The sequence below is a fragment of the Barbus barbus genome, assembly GCF_936440315.1.
Source record: "Barbus barbus genome assembly, chromosome: 31".
In the NCBI taxonomy this organism is placed as follows: domain Eukaryota; kingdom Metazoa; phylum Chordata; class Actinopteri; order Cypriniformes; family Cyprinidae; genus Barbus; species Barbus barbus.
This window is the reverse complement of record NC_136759.1, coordinates 17,145,208-17,163,384: the sequence shown is the minus strand read 5'-3', so window position 1 is coordinate 17,163,384 and position 18,177 is coordinate 17,145,208. Positions and strand designations below refer to the sequence as shown.

General features: G+C 35.6%; 1 protein-coding gene across 2 annotated transcripts in view; it reads left to right on the top strand.

The window, feature by feature from the left end:
- The window catches only part of LOC306851486 (cell adhesion molecule 1-like), a 180,144-nt gene extending 176,962 nt beyond the window's left edge, over window positions 1-3,182 (top strand). Inside the window, exon 10 of one of the 2 annotated variants that reach the window (XM_079387763.1) lies at window positions 31-3,182. In XM_079387763.1, the coding sequence (XP_079243889.1) occupies window positions 31-149 (119 nt within the window). In that variant the 3' untranslated portion in view covers window positions 150-3,182. The remainder of the gene's footprint in view (window positions 1-30) is intronic. The other variant, XM_079387764.1, reaches the window with a different exon arrangement.
- The last annotated feature ends 14,995 nt before the right edge of the window (window positions 3,183-18,177 follow it).

Here is an 18,177-nt window from a genome sequence, read left to right as displayed (position 1 = left end):
TGTGGAAATGACAAACATTCTTGTTTTAAGGTACCTACTTTACCCACGAAGCCAAAGGAGCAGATGACGCCGCGGACGCCGACACTGCCATCATCAACGCAGAGGGGGGACACAACAATTCGGATGATAAGAAGGAGTACTACATTTAACTCTGACTAGACCTGCTAGTTTTCTGTGCTGAACAGCAAACTGTGGACTGCTGGGTTGGGAGGTAGGGGTTGTGGGATTCAATCAGGCTGGATTCAAACCTGTGCAGCTGAAGAGACGGTGAGGAGAAGGTGCTGCCATCGAGACGGACGGGGTGTGGGATGGCAGAGCACTAGGAGAGCTCAATTTTAGACCGCTTCACCATCCAACACCTCCTGCTGGGGCCGGTTTTGTTCAGTTTAAACATTTGCTAAGAATTTTGTGCCTTGTTCTGTTCTTACTGAAGTTCCCACATTCATCAGGACACCCACAAGCTACTGTCTTTCCAACGGTCTGAACCCACAATTGTTTTGTTTTCATTTCATTTCGGTTTTAATTGCCAGCACATCTTCACGCTCTCTCTCACGCCGTTCTGTCTGCAGGTCTGAAAGAAAGCCACACACGAAGTTTCGATGTAAGATTTGGTCACAGAACGATTGCTTGGGTTGTTTTCATGGATTGATTCCAAGTAATTTATTTGGCAAATTGCCTGTTGCTCTCCTTAGTCCCTTAGAGAAGATAGAAACCTCTTTTGTTGTGACCAACAACATTCAGCAGCAGTATTGTGTTGTTGCATTATTTATTAGATATACTGTATGTGATTATAATCGGCTTGTGTTGATATTAGGGCTGTCAGTTGAACACATTACTTCAATGCCATCAAATATAAAAATAAAGTCAATAATGCCCCTGATCCATATATATTTTGTCAATGACATTACACATTTTTGTCCAATCTATGTATTTATTCAAAATAATCTTATTATTATTAGGCATAATTTTTTTTATGTTTTTATTAAAAAATATCAAAACTGCAGCACTGTTTATAAAGATCTGAAAAAAATAATAATTCATAGTGCAATGAACATGCAAAGAATAGATTAGTTTAAGTAACTCCCCAAAGATGTAATGATATTTATGAATTAGTTGATTGATTTATGGGTTAATAATTAAATGTACCCAGTTTACTCTTGCCAAGATTTGTTTTTCAAAGTATATGGTGCATTAAAATGTGCTGCTCATGGCATTGGACAGACACAACAACCACTGAAATGCTTTACTGTTTACAGTATATTGTCCTTCTAATTAATTCATCAGCATACGTTAAAGAAACGATTGACAGCCTTAATTGTTCCTTAGATATACTGTATGTGATTATAATCGGCTTGTGTTAATATTCATTCCGGCTTATATCGCATTATTCATATACCAGCTTCACTCACAGACTAATTTACTGTAATTAACGCCCAAGCATTAAAATTGAATGCCAAAGCAAAGAAGAGCAGATCGGCTCCTGGCTCAGCTGTATAGGAAGGCCGTCACAAAGATGTCACCTTCTACGAAACAACATATCTATCAGAGTGTAAAATAGCTTTCATTTTTAGCTTGTTCTCATTCAGTAGGCATCAGTATGATGTTAGTGCTTCTGTGCGCTTCTCATAGTGACATAAAAAACTTTCGTACTAAATGAAATAGATGGAACCTGTATGTTGTAAGCCATACTCACAGTTGTGCCCTCCAACACATTTCGGTTAGCAGCTCTTATTCTCGATTCCTTCAATCCATCTTATGTGTAGATGCCAGACTGAATGTAATAACTCTACAATAATGCAATAGTTTATAAAAGTTCTGTTTATCTCATCAAACATGCTTTATTTTCAGGTGATGTATGCAAGGGAGAATTTTACCAGGGACACATATTATGTTTCCTCACTTGTAAATGTATTATAAATGTATAGAGCGTGAAATTATTACATTATTGTAGAGTTAGTATATAGTTGGTGAAATATTACACTCATATCAGGCATTGTTTCATATCTTTGGCCTTCATTCAGCATCCTAGACAGTTGGTCGGATGTGTATTGTTTGTGATTAACTACATGGGGGCATTTTGGAGTTATGGTGAGAGTGCAGTTAACATTGTAAAATCCTTGTGACAAAATTGTTTGGTCATAGCGTTTACATGAATTTGTGTATTATCAAGTGTTATTTTTTGTTTGTTTTTATTAGTGTTATTCCTGAGATTATCTGACAGGTGAACATTATTTAGATTTGAAACGCTAATAAATGATATTATATTCGTGCGAGGCTCTTGTAGCTAATGCCACTCTTTATACTTGGTTATATGGAAAGAAACTTTCCTTTTGATTGTCATTGTATGTTGTACAGAATTTTGTGGTTTTATACAGCAGCAGATTTATTTAAACATATCATGTTCTGAACGCCTATAACACTAAACTGATTGAGAATGAAGTAAATGAAAGTTAAATTATGCCCCCTAAATAAAAAAGATGGCCCCAAGTTCATACATTACTATTCAAAAGTTGGGGGTTAAAAATATTTTTTTTTTTTTTTATAAATTAATACTTTTATTCCACAAATATCACAGTGACAGTAAAGACATTTTACATTGTCAGAAAAAAATATTTTACAAATAAATGCTGTTTTTAAGTCTATTTAAAAATAAAAAATATGTATAGTTTCCACAAAATGTTAAGCATCTCAACTGTTTTCAACACTGATAATAATAACAAAATGTTTCTAAAGCACCAAATCACCATAATGATTTCTGAAGGATCATGTGACACTGAAAACTGCTGAAAATTCAGCTTTTCCATCGCAGGAATACATTAATTATTAGACTTATTTCAAAAACATTAAAAAATCTTACCAGCCCCAAACTTTTGAACTGTATTGTACATAAAAAAGATCAATATGTGCATCCAATTGACATTCCAAGCATGTGAATAAAAAAAGTCATTTATAAATGTATACTATATAATTTTGCTCAATTATCATACTATGATCGTAATGGCATGAAGCTATTTCCAAATTTCACATGTCAAATATTGAGCGAGGGCTACAAAGGGTCATAACATGGCGAGGGTTTCCACAGCGGATCCACCAACCTATACAGCCAGATCACTCCTTTCCTTTCTTTTATAATATTTACAAGTGAAATGGTGTGATCTAAAACTGCCCAAACCTGAAGAGAGAAAAAAAAAAAAAAAACATGCACACACAAACGTACCTTCAGTGTAGGTTTGATTCTGCCCTGTCTCAGGTCTGTCTATGAATTCATTTTTTGCATCTCAGGTAGAATGCAAAAGTGATGCCCCATATCTGAAAGAAAATACTTTAAGTTATTATCAAAAAATTGTGCAGAATAGAGCATGTTTGACATGTTTTATCTGTACTTCAGATGCTGTGCACTGTGTAAATGTTCATATTACTTTGTATAGATAGGTCACAGCAGATGATAGGTTTATTTAAAGAAAATAAATCTAAGATGTGAATCTTAGTGCGTACATTTACAATGCATTTTCCATTTTTAGACAACCTGTACCACCAGAGCCATTCTTCATCGTTTCCATAGGTTTTATGTCAGATATTTTGTCTCATCTCTGTAGTTTGTATTCCTGTGTAATTAAAGTTATTTACATGTTCCCGATTACACTTTGTATTTGACCATGAAAATACATTTTTACAGAAATGGAGCAGTACTGTCTTAATAAAAAGAGATATTAATGTTAAAAAAGCAGTTTAATTGTGTCTTATACGTTTACTGAAACTGATATCCTTCATGAATTGTCCAATTAGCGGTGTTCACAGACGCGCTCTACACCACTTTATATAAAACATTCGATTTCTTTCTAATTGCTAAAATAGTCTCATTTGTCATACTGAGGATGAATTACCTGATAGCACGTTTCATTAAAATTTGTGGTTTGGCAATGCTGTAAACATATGTTGTGAAATTCTGTGCCAAACCTAATTACAATAAGTGAAACATGAGGAAAAACTGAGCAGAAACAGCAGCGTGTCAGTGTATAATTGAGCTCGTGTTGCATTGGATTGAGGAGACTTGCCAGATGACTTGCACTTTTGTTTCACTTTTGCCACCGAAGAACCTTTGACTAATAAGAAACTATTAATCCGTTTCATCCAATTATAAGTAGTAGTGTTTGATAAGGATAGCAGTACTATTAACATTGCTCATTCTTAGCATTAAGGATTTTGAACAAATGCAAACCCTGTATATTAACTATCAGAGCAACCAATCAGAGCGAGTGAAGCTGTGTGTCAGTGGGCGGTCTCTACGCACCAGGATGAAAGGCCCTTTTCTATTGGCCACTCTCGATTGAAGTGACAGGTTGACCACGCCCACTACGCTTTCCGCCACTGATGCCAGTCTGACAGAAGAGCGAGCGTCTAGCAGCAATGGCCAGCAACCGCTCCTTTACTGGGTAAGTCAACTAATTTAACATCTTAAATTCAGTGACTAGTGAACTGAATTATTCTCTCTTCTCATGCTCCCCCACCTAAATAAATAACGTTAGCTAAGCTTGTCTGTAGTTGGTGATGGCCAATAGAAAAGGGCCTTTCATCCTGGTGCGTAGAGACCGCCCACTGACACACAGCTTCACTGGCAAGCAAAACTTTTCAACTCGCAAACAAAAGTTTTAGACCCGCAAAAAAAGAAGGCAGGAAAGAGAGCACCATTTGTGGATTAGTGATGAAAAGTTTTTGAAGTGCACAAAGAAAAATATATATTTTTTAAAGATTTACACGCACTGCAAATTATTTTGTTTTCAATTACTTTAATTTTGAACCTTAAGAAGACTTTTTTTGCAAACTTTTATTTTTTAATTACAAAATAATTAGTTTTGCTCTCAAATACAGAATTTTTGTTTGAATAATAAAGACACAAAAATAATTCCATACAGCAGCAGGTGTGTTTGACTAGAAGCGGCGCGGCGCTGATTGATCAGTGTTTGACATCCGCGAGAGCGTTTCGAAAGCGCACGGAGCAGTCCGCTCTTTAAATCGCGCGGTTTGTTTATTACACACAGACTGAAGCGCGCATGACGCTCGCGGTCATTTCAGCGTCTGCCGCCTCTCTATATGAGGACATAAACACATGAACAACATCTCCAGACCTGCTCTGAGAGTCACTTCATGAGCATTTTACCGTTTGATTCGAGTAAAACTAACTCATCTCATATACACACAGAACTGTAAAGGTATTCCAGGCAACCCGTCAAAATAAAAGTTCGGTTTTAATATTAACGGTATTAATATTGTTCAGCAGACAGTACATACTGCTACTACTAGGCTACTATTAAAATTATTAAAACTTTTTTTTTTTTTTTAGTAATGATCACACAACATTTATTCCATGTTTTAATTTTAATAGTAACCCCCCTTTGTTTGCCAAAATCAATAAACTTTGATTTTCAATAATTTAAAGAGAAATTAAATTAATGTTTTACGTCTTCATTTGAAAACCAGATACAGAACACGGAATTTCTGAGGAAAAATAAAACATTTCATTAGGCTATTTTAAGAATAAATTTAAATAAACTAAGTTGTTTTTATGCATTCAAATAATTAGACGTACTACACCAGAATTTAATAACAATAAAACATATGGTGAAAGAAAATAAAACACCCACTTATGAAAGTGGATGAAGATTTAAAATTTCTTTTAGTCTTTAACAACCTAGAAATGATGATTCTGTCTGAGCTTTGTGTTTTAAAATGAACACACACTAATGTAAACGTAGCCTAACAGATGTGCAAACTGAAAACTATTTGAACTTTATTAAAATTATTTATTTATTTATTGTGTTGGATATATTTTGTTCCTTTGTGCAGTGGCTCAGGAGATGAGGCTTTGAGTCTGTATAAATATCAACAAGCTAAAAAAAATATTTTTTGGAGATAATGTAATCTTATTAAAACTGATTTCATAAAACTGGTATCGAAAAAAAGTATCGTTCAGGAACCGGTATCGAACTCAAGGTATCGGTATCGGTATTGGTATCGATATCGAAAATTTTTGAACGATACCCAGCCCTAGTTACAGCTGATACGCTGTGGATAACATCTGCATCAACTCCTTCCTCTTGCTTACTGTGAAGAAAGTACACATTTGTGTTGATTGCATCATTTAATTCACATTGAACTCTTTATTAATTTTCAGTGCATTTCATAAGCATAACTGTGGACATCTCTGCCTAATGAAAAAGGCAAAACCACCCATGAGAAAAAGCACTACAGTCTCTCAGTTGCTGTTCTTAAGTTCATGCATGAAGTTCCTCTCGAGAGGGTCATTGATTGGTCATAAATTCTTAGAAAGGGAGGTCAGCTCAAAATACAAGTGTTATAACTTTAATGCTTTCAGTGCTGTGGTAAATATCCTCCTGGGTGAAATAAATGTGGTCTTAATAGAAGAACCACACAGTTTCCTAGTAGCTGCGCTACAGTACTAGCACTTATTTATTATTTATAAGAGCCACAGAGGTGATTTCCAGAATCATCCCACTGATTCACCTTTGTGTTAAACTATATGTATCAACAGCATCTGTTACATGCTGTCAATTACATATATGTATTTGCTTTACGCTTTTATCCAAATTGCTTTACATTTGATCAGTTCATCTATTCTCTAGGAATCAAACCCTTGGCCTACCATGTGCTACTGTTTGCACTGCAGTAATTATTATCACTAGCTATAGATGATAATTTCAATGTCCCTCAGATTTAAAAATAAATAAATAAATACACAAAAACCGTGTGCAAATTTGCCAGTGTTTGCAGAATTGTCATGGACGAAATCCAGTCATTTCAAAAGGAATCCACAAATTTCATGCGAGGGCGACAGATTTTGCAACGGGTTTAATTTGGTCACACGGATTCGTCTTGTTGACAAACACAAACCTACTTGTTTGAAAGCGACTTCTGTGTGAGATGTGCTTGATACTGTACATCACACTATTATCAAAAGACAATGGACCTTTTTGCCTGTGAAATTTTGCATATCTGCCAAGTCATTGTGTCGCCATACTTGATGCAGCATATGTGCCTTGTTCAGTGTTTTAATTTGAGTGTGAACAAAGGTCTATATTTCAATCTCTTCATCACACATAGTGGAGTCATATGGATTAATTTGTCACATCCAAACAACATTAGACCCCATTGACATTCACTGTATGAACATAGAAACATTTCTTCTTTTGCAGAAAGCATTCAGCAAAAATAATGTCGTTTACACATCATTGGCAAAATCTTGTGTACAAACAGATTTTGGCAAAATTTCACAGGCAAAAAAAAGGTCCATTATCTTAATATACAGTTATGTATGTAATACAACTCACACAAAAGTCACGTTCAAAGCAAGCAGCTTTCCGTTATTAAAAGCAGAAAATCTGTGCAACCAAATTGACCTCGGTACGAAATATGCATGGGGAAATCAATCACCCTCGAATAACTGGATTTTGCCCATGAAAATTAGCTAATCAATAGTAAATCTGACTGCATCTTAAAGGTACAATAAAATTTTGTAGTCAAAAAAGGTCCACTCTCTCTTGTCAAATAGTGTAGCAATGTATGAAGCACAGCTCACAGAAGTCACTTTCGAACCAAGCAGCTTTCTGTTGGTCAACACGGAGAGTCCAAGTGACCAGCTTGAACTTGTTGCGAGATCTTTCACCCTCTCATGAAATTTTTGTTATTTCTGTAATGAAAATTTGCTGAACAATGGTAAATGTGGCTGCATCTTAAAGGTATGATCATATTAGTGAAATTTTGCAGACAAAAATGTCCACTGTCTCTTGTCAATAGTGTATCAATGTATGTAGCACAGAAGTCACTTTTAAACCGAGCATCTTTCTGTTCGTCGATGCAACAAATCCACATGACCAGTCGCAAAATCTGCATGGGTAAATCTATCTGCCTCAAGCAAAGTTCCAGATCGCGTAGATTCCTATTGAAATGACTGCATTTTGCCTACAAAAATTAACTGAAAAATGGTAAGTTAAAGGGATAGTTCACCCAAAAATGAAAATTCTGTCATTAATTACCCTTATGTCATTCCACAACCATTTGACATTTCTTCAGCTTTAGAATGCAAATTAAGATATTTTTGATGAAATCTAAGAGCTTTCTGACCCTCCATATACAGCAATGCAACTGACCCGTTCAAGGCACAGAAAGGTAGTAAGAACATTGTTAAAGTAGTCCATGTGGCATCAGTGGTTCAACTGTAATTTTTAAAGCTACGCAAGGGCATAGTTTTGGTTTGAACATTGGGGGGATTGAAGTGGACCCCGGGTCATGCTCCCTGTTAAGGTTTATTTAGTTGTTTGTTTGTTTGCTTAAATGTTTATTTTTGTAAAATGGTCTTTTGTGCTATCCTCCACATGCAAAGTTGGTTGATTGCATAACTTCAATAAAGTAAAAGGCTAGTTAACAATTACTTGTTTACATAGGATATATAATGTATTTTATATTACACTTAGTTTGACAGAATGTTCGAATTCAGCACGCCATGGGAAGTCAATCTAACTTAACATTTTCTTTTATTGATATTGTTTATTTCTTATTCCTTAACAGTTCATCAGACTGTTAATGATTTAATCTGTGCCATCACTGGAATATCTGAAGGCCAGGTTTCTCCATCACTCATCATTAGAAACCATTGGCTCTCGATTCTGACTCGTACTTGCTCTTATGAAAAAGTACCATAGTTATTAACTGTAGCATTTGTTATAATAAGGCTAGCCTATTAATCATTACCAGGCCAATAATGACTTTTTTTATTAATCTGTATTACATTTGTTATGAGAAACAACAGCCATTAGAAACAATAGCTACAACATGCCACAGTTTTAATATAAATCTTTAGAGAAAAATTTACCTTCCCCCTCCCCACAAACTACGCCCCTGAAGCTACGAGAATATGAGATGAACAAAGGTCTTACGGTTTTGGAACGGCATGAGGGTGAGTAATTAATGACAGAATTTTCATTTTTGAGTGAACTATCCCTTTAAGACTGACTCATCAGCCGAGAACACGTGAACCATCTCAGATTGTGTTCAGATCCAGAACAAATGTCTCACCAGACCATTGTTCCCAAACAGATAATCCTGTTTGGCAACAGAGGGTTAATGTTACTTTTAGGTGCATGAGGAGCGCGGCAGGCAGCTTAGCTGGGGGTGTGCTACTGCCTTGCCCCTGACCCACATTCTCAGACGGAGCAGGCAGCAAATAAATATCTTCATCGCTGTCACTGGCTGTGTGTCTGAGAGCTTGATCTTTCCCATGGCTGCTGTCAGTGGGAGAGGCAGCCTGCCTCGGCTCAGTGGGAATACGAGGTTTGCGGTGAGTCATCTTAGTATGTGGTGAGCCACAAAATATCTGGGAGAGAAGAAAGTAAACTTCTCAAAAAACTGTATGGCAATAATTGATACTTGGGGTTATGGACCGGAGGCTTCATGAGCTGACACTACACCGGCCTTTATATTAACCACGAGAAACACATCTGGGGCTTCTCTGCACCGGCTACATGTGAAATGGCATGTCAAAAGATTGCGGCAGCACTGAAAATAATCCTTGATAAATGGCCAACATGACATTAACCAATGCAAGCATTAGTATCATACATCATTCTCGGACAATGTCCCCCCAGGCATGTTTTATGTTTCAGATACAAGGCAATATTTCTCAGCTGTAAATGTCATGTTTGACTGCAGTTTATTCAGAGAGCGCTAGTTTCGATAGGATGTGGAACTGATTTTATTGTAAAGCTCGTAACTGATCTCTACCTACAGCTTTCCCTGTGTGCGACTCGGTTTAGCGGAAAGCAGCAGTATGTCTCGCTACACACAAACAGCTCTAACTAAAAGAGCTGAGTCACTGGCACTGTTATCTGAGATTGACACATCCACTATTGTCTGAAAGTTTAACTGGCAGAATCAAATCTCACAGCGCTTGTATTAACAGCCTATCTTTTAGCCATCTTATTTGGTATTGTTAAAGTCTAATTGGTTTTCAAATTAATTAAGGTTTTAAAGGAAGTATACGTGTCTACACAGGAAAAGACGGAGTTTACCACCTATAAAGACAGCATTGTTGGAGCATGTAGTCAAGCATTTTCATTGTGCAGTTTCTTCTCTTGTTTTTCACCTAATGGGTTTTACTTGATAACAGTGTTGTGGAAGCTACTTTGAAATAGCTTGTCAAGCTACAAGCTACTCGTGATTTAATGTAGTTCAACTGCAGTCAAGCTACTACTCAAAAAAACAAAAAACAGAAGTTAGATGCACTTGCTTATAACAAAAGTAGCTTCTTTGAAGCTATATATAGGAGGCAATGTCTCAATTAAGATGACAGTCAACTTGAAATGTTACATTTATACTAATAGCTAAATATAGAAAAACTCCAAAACATAACAAATGGCAGATTTTAAAGAGACCCTTTGTAAACAAAAGTTAAATGCATCTAGAAAAGTTATCCTAGTTTTCAGTGACAATGACATGAATTATAAACCAAGGATGAAAAATATCCAACGTTTTCATTGTTATTAGATTTTCAACAAAAATTTAATTTGTACCGAGGGGGTGTTTTGTACGGTGTACGAGAGAGCTCAATGCGCTGCAAATAGATAAAACACCTGCAAATAAAGAAAACAACTTCGTCAATTTGACAACACACGCGCTGCAAATGCTCACAACACAACCAAACAAAGAAAAAAGCACTGCAAATAAAAATTGTTTGGTTTTGTTGTGAGCATTTGCAGTGCTTTTCTTTATTTGTTTGTGTTTTCTGAAGTTGCAGCGCGTTAAGCTGGCGTAAAATGCCCCCACTCTGACAAAGCAATTTTCTTTATACATTCACACCAAAATCAGAGTGCAAGCACACAGTTTTAGCTTAAAATGAAAATGACTAGCTAAAATAACCATAGATAAATATGAATATTTATAAATGAACCTTAAAAAGCAGCCTATTTGAAAAATATTGTTAGCTGACGCTAACTGGCTAGCCAAGTAAACTTGAGGTAATTTTTAAATATAAAGCCCAAGTATTTTTATTCAACCACCTAGTTACAGTAAATTAAAAACAAATATGTGATATTCAGAACATGGTAACTACTGTAATTATGATAGTGGGAAGCGATGTTTACCCCACAGACTAGGTTTGAAAGAAACAAATTATGTCATTCTGAAAATATAATTACATTTTCCTTGAATAGCATGTAGTCCCTTACTACAGGTCTTACTATTCTCATATCATATATAACTGCAATGTTCTGCAAAACAACAAGCTTTAACACGCTTTTTTCTTACTACTGAAAATTAGATCACTTAACATGAAATCAGTTTTCTCTTAGAAACGTTGCCAGTGTAAGCTTCACAGTGTATACTTCTTCACCACTTTTGTCAGCATAGTCCATATAGCACCAACAAAAACATATCATGAGTTTATTTAGTGGTTATATAGGGAAAAACTGTGTGGGGGGAGATGTTATTACAATATTACAAATCAAACAATATACTTTAATACATTATACTTCAGAGCAAACTGAATGTAATGTTTTTGGACACTTGACTTCATGTTAATTGCAATTAAATAAAAAATTTAATAAAAATTTAATAAATAAAAATCTATACGATGAGCTAAACTTGACATACTCTCATATATAGATGTATACATCTAACTGAACTTTAGAGTGCTTTTTTGACTGGCTTATGTCGAACTTAAGCACATCTTTATATGTAATTTCATACTTACATCTACTATCCTTGAAATATATAGTTAAAGTGTACTGCCGAATGTACTGATAACCATTTATGGTACAGTAAAATATACCTTAATGTAATTTCTATTGAAATTTGTCTAAATATATTTGTGATTACCCATTTGTAATGATAAATTAGCAATTTAATATATTTAAATATATGTGACCCTGGACCACAACACCAGTCTTAAGTCGCTGGGGTATATTTGTAGCAAAAGCCAAAAATACATTAGCATATTAAGTAAAGATGTTCCATGAAGATATTTTGTACATTTCCTACTGTAAATATATCTAAACTTCATTTTTGATTAGTAATATTCATTGCTAAGAACTTTATTTTGACAACTTTAAAGGCGATTTTCTCAATATCTTGATTTTTTGCACCCTCAGATTCCACATTTTCAAATAATTGTATCTCGGCCAAATATTGTCCTATCATAACAAACCATACATCAATGGAAAGCTTATTTATTCAGCTTATGACTGGTCCAGGGTCACATATTAACTTTAAAACTAATAGTGAATATGTGGTTTAGTATGGTATCTAATAGTATTAGTATCAATAATAAGTTTACTTCTTTAAATCATGACAAAACCATGATTATTAAAAGATGATTTCAAATGTAATTGAAAATAAATAATTTAATTTGACATAATTACAAAGTGCACTTTTATAAGAAACACAGCCATGAAAGTGAACTCTCTTTAAGTAAGTGGCCTTTTATTTCAATAACATATTTCATTTAAATCTGTTAATTTCCTGAATCTGTCTGAGAGCTATTTCAGTCCATTTGTCTGATCTAGTCTCATTAACAACTATGAAGAAACATAACAAAGAAATCCAGAACTCTCTAGTGACAACAGTGACGTGAAAATCTGTTACCAGTCAAACAATGATTTAAAAATACTTAAAGCAATTGACATTTAATAGACGGGTCTGACATTCCACCAATTAACAATAAGTGCTTTAGGATATTCAATGATCACAAGGGAATCAGGATTTAGGTCTTGTACATTGTAACCCATTTGCAAGTGCACTGGTGTCTTACCCCCAAGAGCTTTTGGTTTATCTCAACCCATCTTGACGGAGCAGCTCTCTGCGAAGAAGATCGTGACTGTCCTTGATGTGACACCAAAGACTGAGCTCCACACAGCGAACACTTCCTCCAGCAGATGTTACTGCAACATATATTGCTTCTCTATAGCTGAGTGCACAGTGATTACCGCTTTGGCCATCTTATTTCTCTCCATTTCTCACTGCACATCACCTCTTCCTGCGGACAATCACAGGACAGGAAAATAGAACGCTTTTGCCCCGAGAGGTCTGCTTAGATAGATGTCAGCCGAGTTGTGCGAGTCATCTTTTTGATCTGTTAGCCACAGCGGGTCTAGACAAACAGACAAGTTATTTTTATATCTCATTGGGGAATCATAAATTCAGTGTCCACTTCAGTATGGTGATTGTTTATTGAAACGTCTACCACATGAGGTTTATAGTGTTCATAGAATATCACTGCACTCATTGTACTGTGACCTCTGAGAAGGTGAGGGTGTTCATTTGTGTGAACAAGAGCCAATTATAACAGCAACAGTGGACATCATAGGAAATCATATTTCCGTTTTAAGGACTGAGTACCTATTTTTAACTTAAATGAGAAGAAGCACCTATTTTTTTATTTTGTAGCATAAATAAATGTTTTTATCATTGTTGTTGTTGTTTGAGCGCGAGGATTCTGGCGTTTAGCGAAACACTGCGATCCCGTCATTTCAAGCACTACGGAATGGCACACCGTATGAAATTAAATCCTTTTATAGAAAACTAGTCTACATCTCATGTGAGTCTACACAAGATGACTCTTAACAAAAACACAATGTATTTAATGTGAAAAACTTTTTAAATGCACTGATTGGACTTTTAACTGTAGATACAACTGATCATTCTCCAGAAAGGCAAAAATCACAATTAAACAACCTAGTTAGAATAGTTCATCTAGTTCATTTTTTACATTTATTAGTTCTCACAACAAAATAAAAAAAATGGAAATTTGTTCCTAATACTTTGAAAAAAATAATAATTGGGCACATAGGTACATCATATTCATGCAGTGCCAGCCATATATTAAACTTCTGGTAGAAACGGTCATAATTTATCCATTATCCCTTAACCTTTTGGCAGGCAGTGCTCAGCCCTGGCATACAGAGATATCAGACATCTGGCTAAATGGCTAAAATGGACAGCAGCGCAGAGTTATAAATATTCAGGTCTACTCTTTTCTACTCTGTTGTATTACCACAAACTACATAAACAATGCAGATGAATAGTTTTCAGAGGTTTGTCAACTTAAATCCATTTTTCTTGATAGATTTTCACTCCTGATGTCAAGGCAAATCAGACCCCTGCATTTGCAACTGAGTTATTCCACTGAGGGTAAAAATGTGAATCAGAGCTCGGCTCGTCATAGATAATCAAGCCATCAGCATGCAGATGCCAAAGCCAGAGGTACAATCTCAAATGTATAATCAGGATGAATCGTTCGTGTGTGTGTGTGTGTGTGTGTGTTCAAGCAGCAACTGATCACTGCAGACTGTGATATGGCATATCTGAACTTCCCTGCTAGAACTTGCTTTTTACATGCCGTGCTTTTAATCCTATTGTAATATGCCTTCTTGGGCATCAGTGATGTTGGTCAAACGTTGGCCCTGCTCCATTCAGACGGATTCTATTCCGCGCTCTAATAGCAGCGTTTAACACTAATGATGGAACAGCAAAGGCCAAAGGTGAGACTCTGTCTCTTTAACTGTCCGTCAGCATTGGTTTGGGCGCTCGAGGGCACATTAATAAAAGGACAATTTGAACTGTGAGGCCATTGGTGCTAGTCTTTTGATAACTCTGTTATTTCAGGTAAATGGATAATCATTACGAGTGCTCTTTTATCTGAGCTGAGGAATAAAACAGACTGGATTTAAATGATTTCTCCTAAAAAGAATCTTGACCTGTATTGAAAGGAGTATATCTGGATGAATCTCACAAAACCTGTCAAAAACAGGTTCAGGTCACATTTCAGCCCAAAATCACAACAGTAATAATGAGAATTATTATTGCAATTTAAAATACCATATTAATACATTTATTCCTGTGATGTTAATGCTGAATTTTCAGCATCATTACTCCAGCCTTCAGTGTCACATGATCCTTTAGAAATCAATTATTATCAATGTTGAAAACAGCCGCTTAATATTTTTTCCACAAAAACATTAAGCAGTTTTCAACACTGATAATAATATGAAATGTTTCTTGAGAAGAAAATCAGGATATTAGCATGCTTTTTGAAGTAATACTGAAAATTTAGCCTTGCCATCACATAAATAAATTACATTTATTGCTTCAAGTATATATTAAATTGTGACAATATTTCACAGTATTGCTGTTTTTAATCTAATAAGTGCAGCCTTGGTGAGCATAAGGATGTCTTTCAAAAGCATTAAAAGTAGTAATTACTCAAAACATTTGACCTTTGAGCTTTTTGGGAGCAAAGCTGAAAATGACAGGTTTCATAAGATTCCTTGTCTTATTTTTTGATTCTCTCATATGTGCAAAGTTTTGGTTGATTCATCATTGTGGACTTTGGTTTTAACAAAGGCACGAACACAAGATCCTTTGTTTGCCTTCAGAATTAGCCAGATAAGACAATAAAAATGCAAGTTTTGGAGATTTACCAAGTAAACTTCAGCAAGCAGTGTGAAAACAGCGCAGAATACACAAGTCCTGCTGCCATCCCGACATTCATCTCTCTGTAAAGCATATTTGTGCTAACCATGACCTAAAGCATTACAAATCATCAACACTCTGAGAAACCGAGGCCATACGTTTTACCCTAATCCTTGATATGACACTTTTCCCCCGTATAAACTTCCCAGTGCTCAGTTTACTCTAACTGATGCTGGCTGGAGGGAAAACAACTTATAAATCACCAAGTTTTCTTATGTTTTGATCATTAAGAATACATAATGAGATAATTTATGATATAAAGTGAAGGGAGAGTTGACGAAGTAAACAAGGTTTAGGCCAGATGCATGTAAATTTGGTGAGTCAAGACATTCATCACAGATTAGCACAATTAAAATTCAGTTTCTGGTATTTATGCAGGTTTCTCAAGTAATGAGATCAAATAAATTTGCCCACACATTGAATTACCAAAGCAACCTAAAATGTCTACGTGTATCTGTATCTTAGTGTATTATGCATTCTAATATTCATATATAAAAAAAAATCTTCAAAAATGTGATGTCTGTCAAAGTTAATAATATGCTTGCCAAAACTGATTATTGATTAACATTCAACATGCTCACTCCTTTTTTTTATTTCAACCCTATTGTATAAAAAACACTATCTGTATTCATTGTTCACATACTGTATGTGTATTTCAACTACTTCAAACTACTTTTTAAATTAATGAATCAATCAATTTGATTGGCTGAGTGACGTTCCAGGTGTGTTGATATAATCACAGCATGGACTTTTCACTATTTGTCACTTCACTTGTCTGTGTTTGTAATTTCCAAACAGATTGTCAGTCTGTGCATTAGGGATTTTTCTGCAGGATAACATAATGCATTTAGAAATTAGTCATTTGAATCATTCGCTCAGCTGATTCATATAAACGTGTTCATTTAGAAAAGCAAGTTGTGTGTGCGGCTTTGTTCAACTATTTTCACTGGTGGAAAAAAGTAATTGGCAATGTTGTGACAAATGTAAGTTACTCAATGTTACCTTGTTTAGTTAGCTGTCATATAAAGACAATGTTTGTCAAATTATGGCTGTTTGAGTTGGAAAACTATGTGCAATTTATCACAGCCAAAACAAATTGAATTGAGGACCATTACAGTCTGGTAAGATATATTGAGCACCTTTGTAGACCTTGCAATACTTTTCTTCAGAGGTTGACAACTGGATTAATAAAGCTAATCATTGTCAAGCTTGTCCTTGACAATGACACATAAAAGTCATTAACAATCATTTATTGTTTTCGAGCACAATCATGATATTGCTCAACAAAATATGCTTGATGAGCAACAGTTTGATCCCTTTGGCTCGTAGATGCAGTAACTATCACAATGCTGGCAAAAAGCATCTTTCTCCATTGACAGCCATTAAAAAAGTAGCCGTGTATTCTGATGAAAGACAATTTATTATGATAGATATTTTACTAGTACCCAATTTGTTTTTGAAAGGCTCCTAAAAGCATGAAATTGGAAGAAAATTCTGCTGCATTTATTTGTGGAGACTCTTTCATGGTTCTGGGCTCATACTACCCACACTCCACTGTATACGATTTACTTTTTATGTTAAGCTAACCTAAGCACACCACCCAAGGGCATTGCTCTTTATTTGACCGAAGAACTTCCTTTGATCTGTGATTTACCATCATTTTCTTTCCAGTATGCGTGTTTGCTAGTTGTGGCCCCAGTATGTCCAGGCTAGTACCTGCACACAGAGCTCTTGCACACGGAGTATGAGAGTATGTCAGCGGGCTCTCTAGTGTAGGCATCTGCTGTTGGTTCTACATCTCCTCAAATAGCAGACTTCTGCAGCTGTTAGTGGCACTCGTACAATGTAGTGATACTTTAGTGTTATACGGTACATTCTTGCTGCTAAAGTGTCTTTTTCATCACCACTTTGACGCACAAAGAACGTAACATGATTTTAAAGAGTGTTGAGGGTGTTTTATCCCATGCCACGCAATTACTTTATAGGCTGAAAATGACAGAGGAGAGTCTATGGGGTGAATCACAGGCACTGTAAGTGTTTTGTGGTTTACTTCAAACAGAGCGAAAACAACATGAAATTATATAATTTCACTCGCCAAACTTCTGCGTAACACAACATGGTCCATTATATTTTCCACTCCATACTGCTGGTGATCTGCTTTCTTCAATTCCAAACTCCTATGAATTATTTGGATTCAGCCTTCAGAAGCATCAAAAAATGCAGCTGGTATAGCGAGATGGAAGTGTATGTTGAATGTAAAGAACAGATCATGTGCTCCTCGTGCAAGAGAATCCAATTCTTTTAGGACTCCATGTTTTATTCCACTGTAGACCAGATAGCTGTTATTTTAGAAACTAGAGGCTAAGTAGATGAAAAACATGGTTTAAATGCAAAGGGGTTTTAAAGCAAGACACCTTGGTTCCTGTTCAATTCACTTCCCTCTGACTGACACACAAAGTGAAAACAATTAGCATCTAATATAGCATCCGCCACGCATCGGTGTCCCACGAGTCAACACCTTGGTTTCATTCATGCCACCATCCTGACAGTTCAAAACCTTAAAAACCAAAAAGCCTGGGATAATATACAATAATCGTCGTCTTGCAGAAATAATAATTGTATTGCATCAGAAACCTAGTG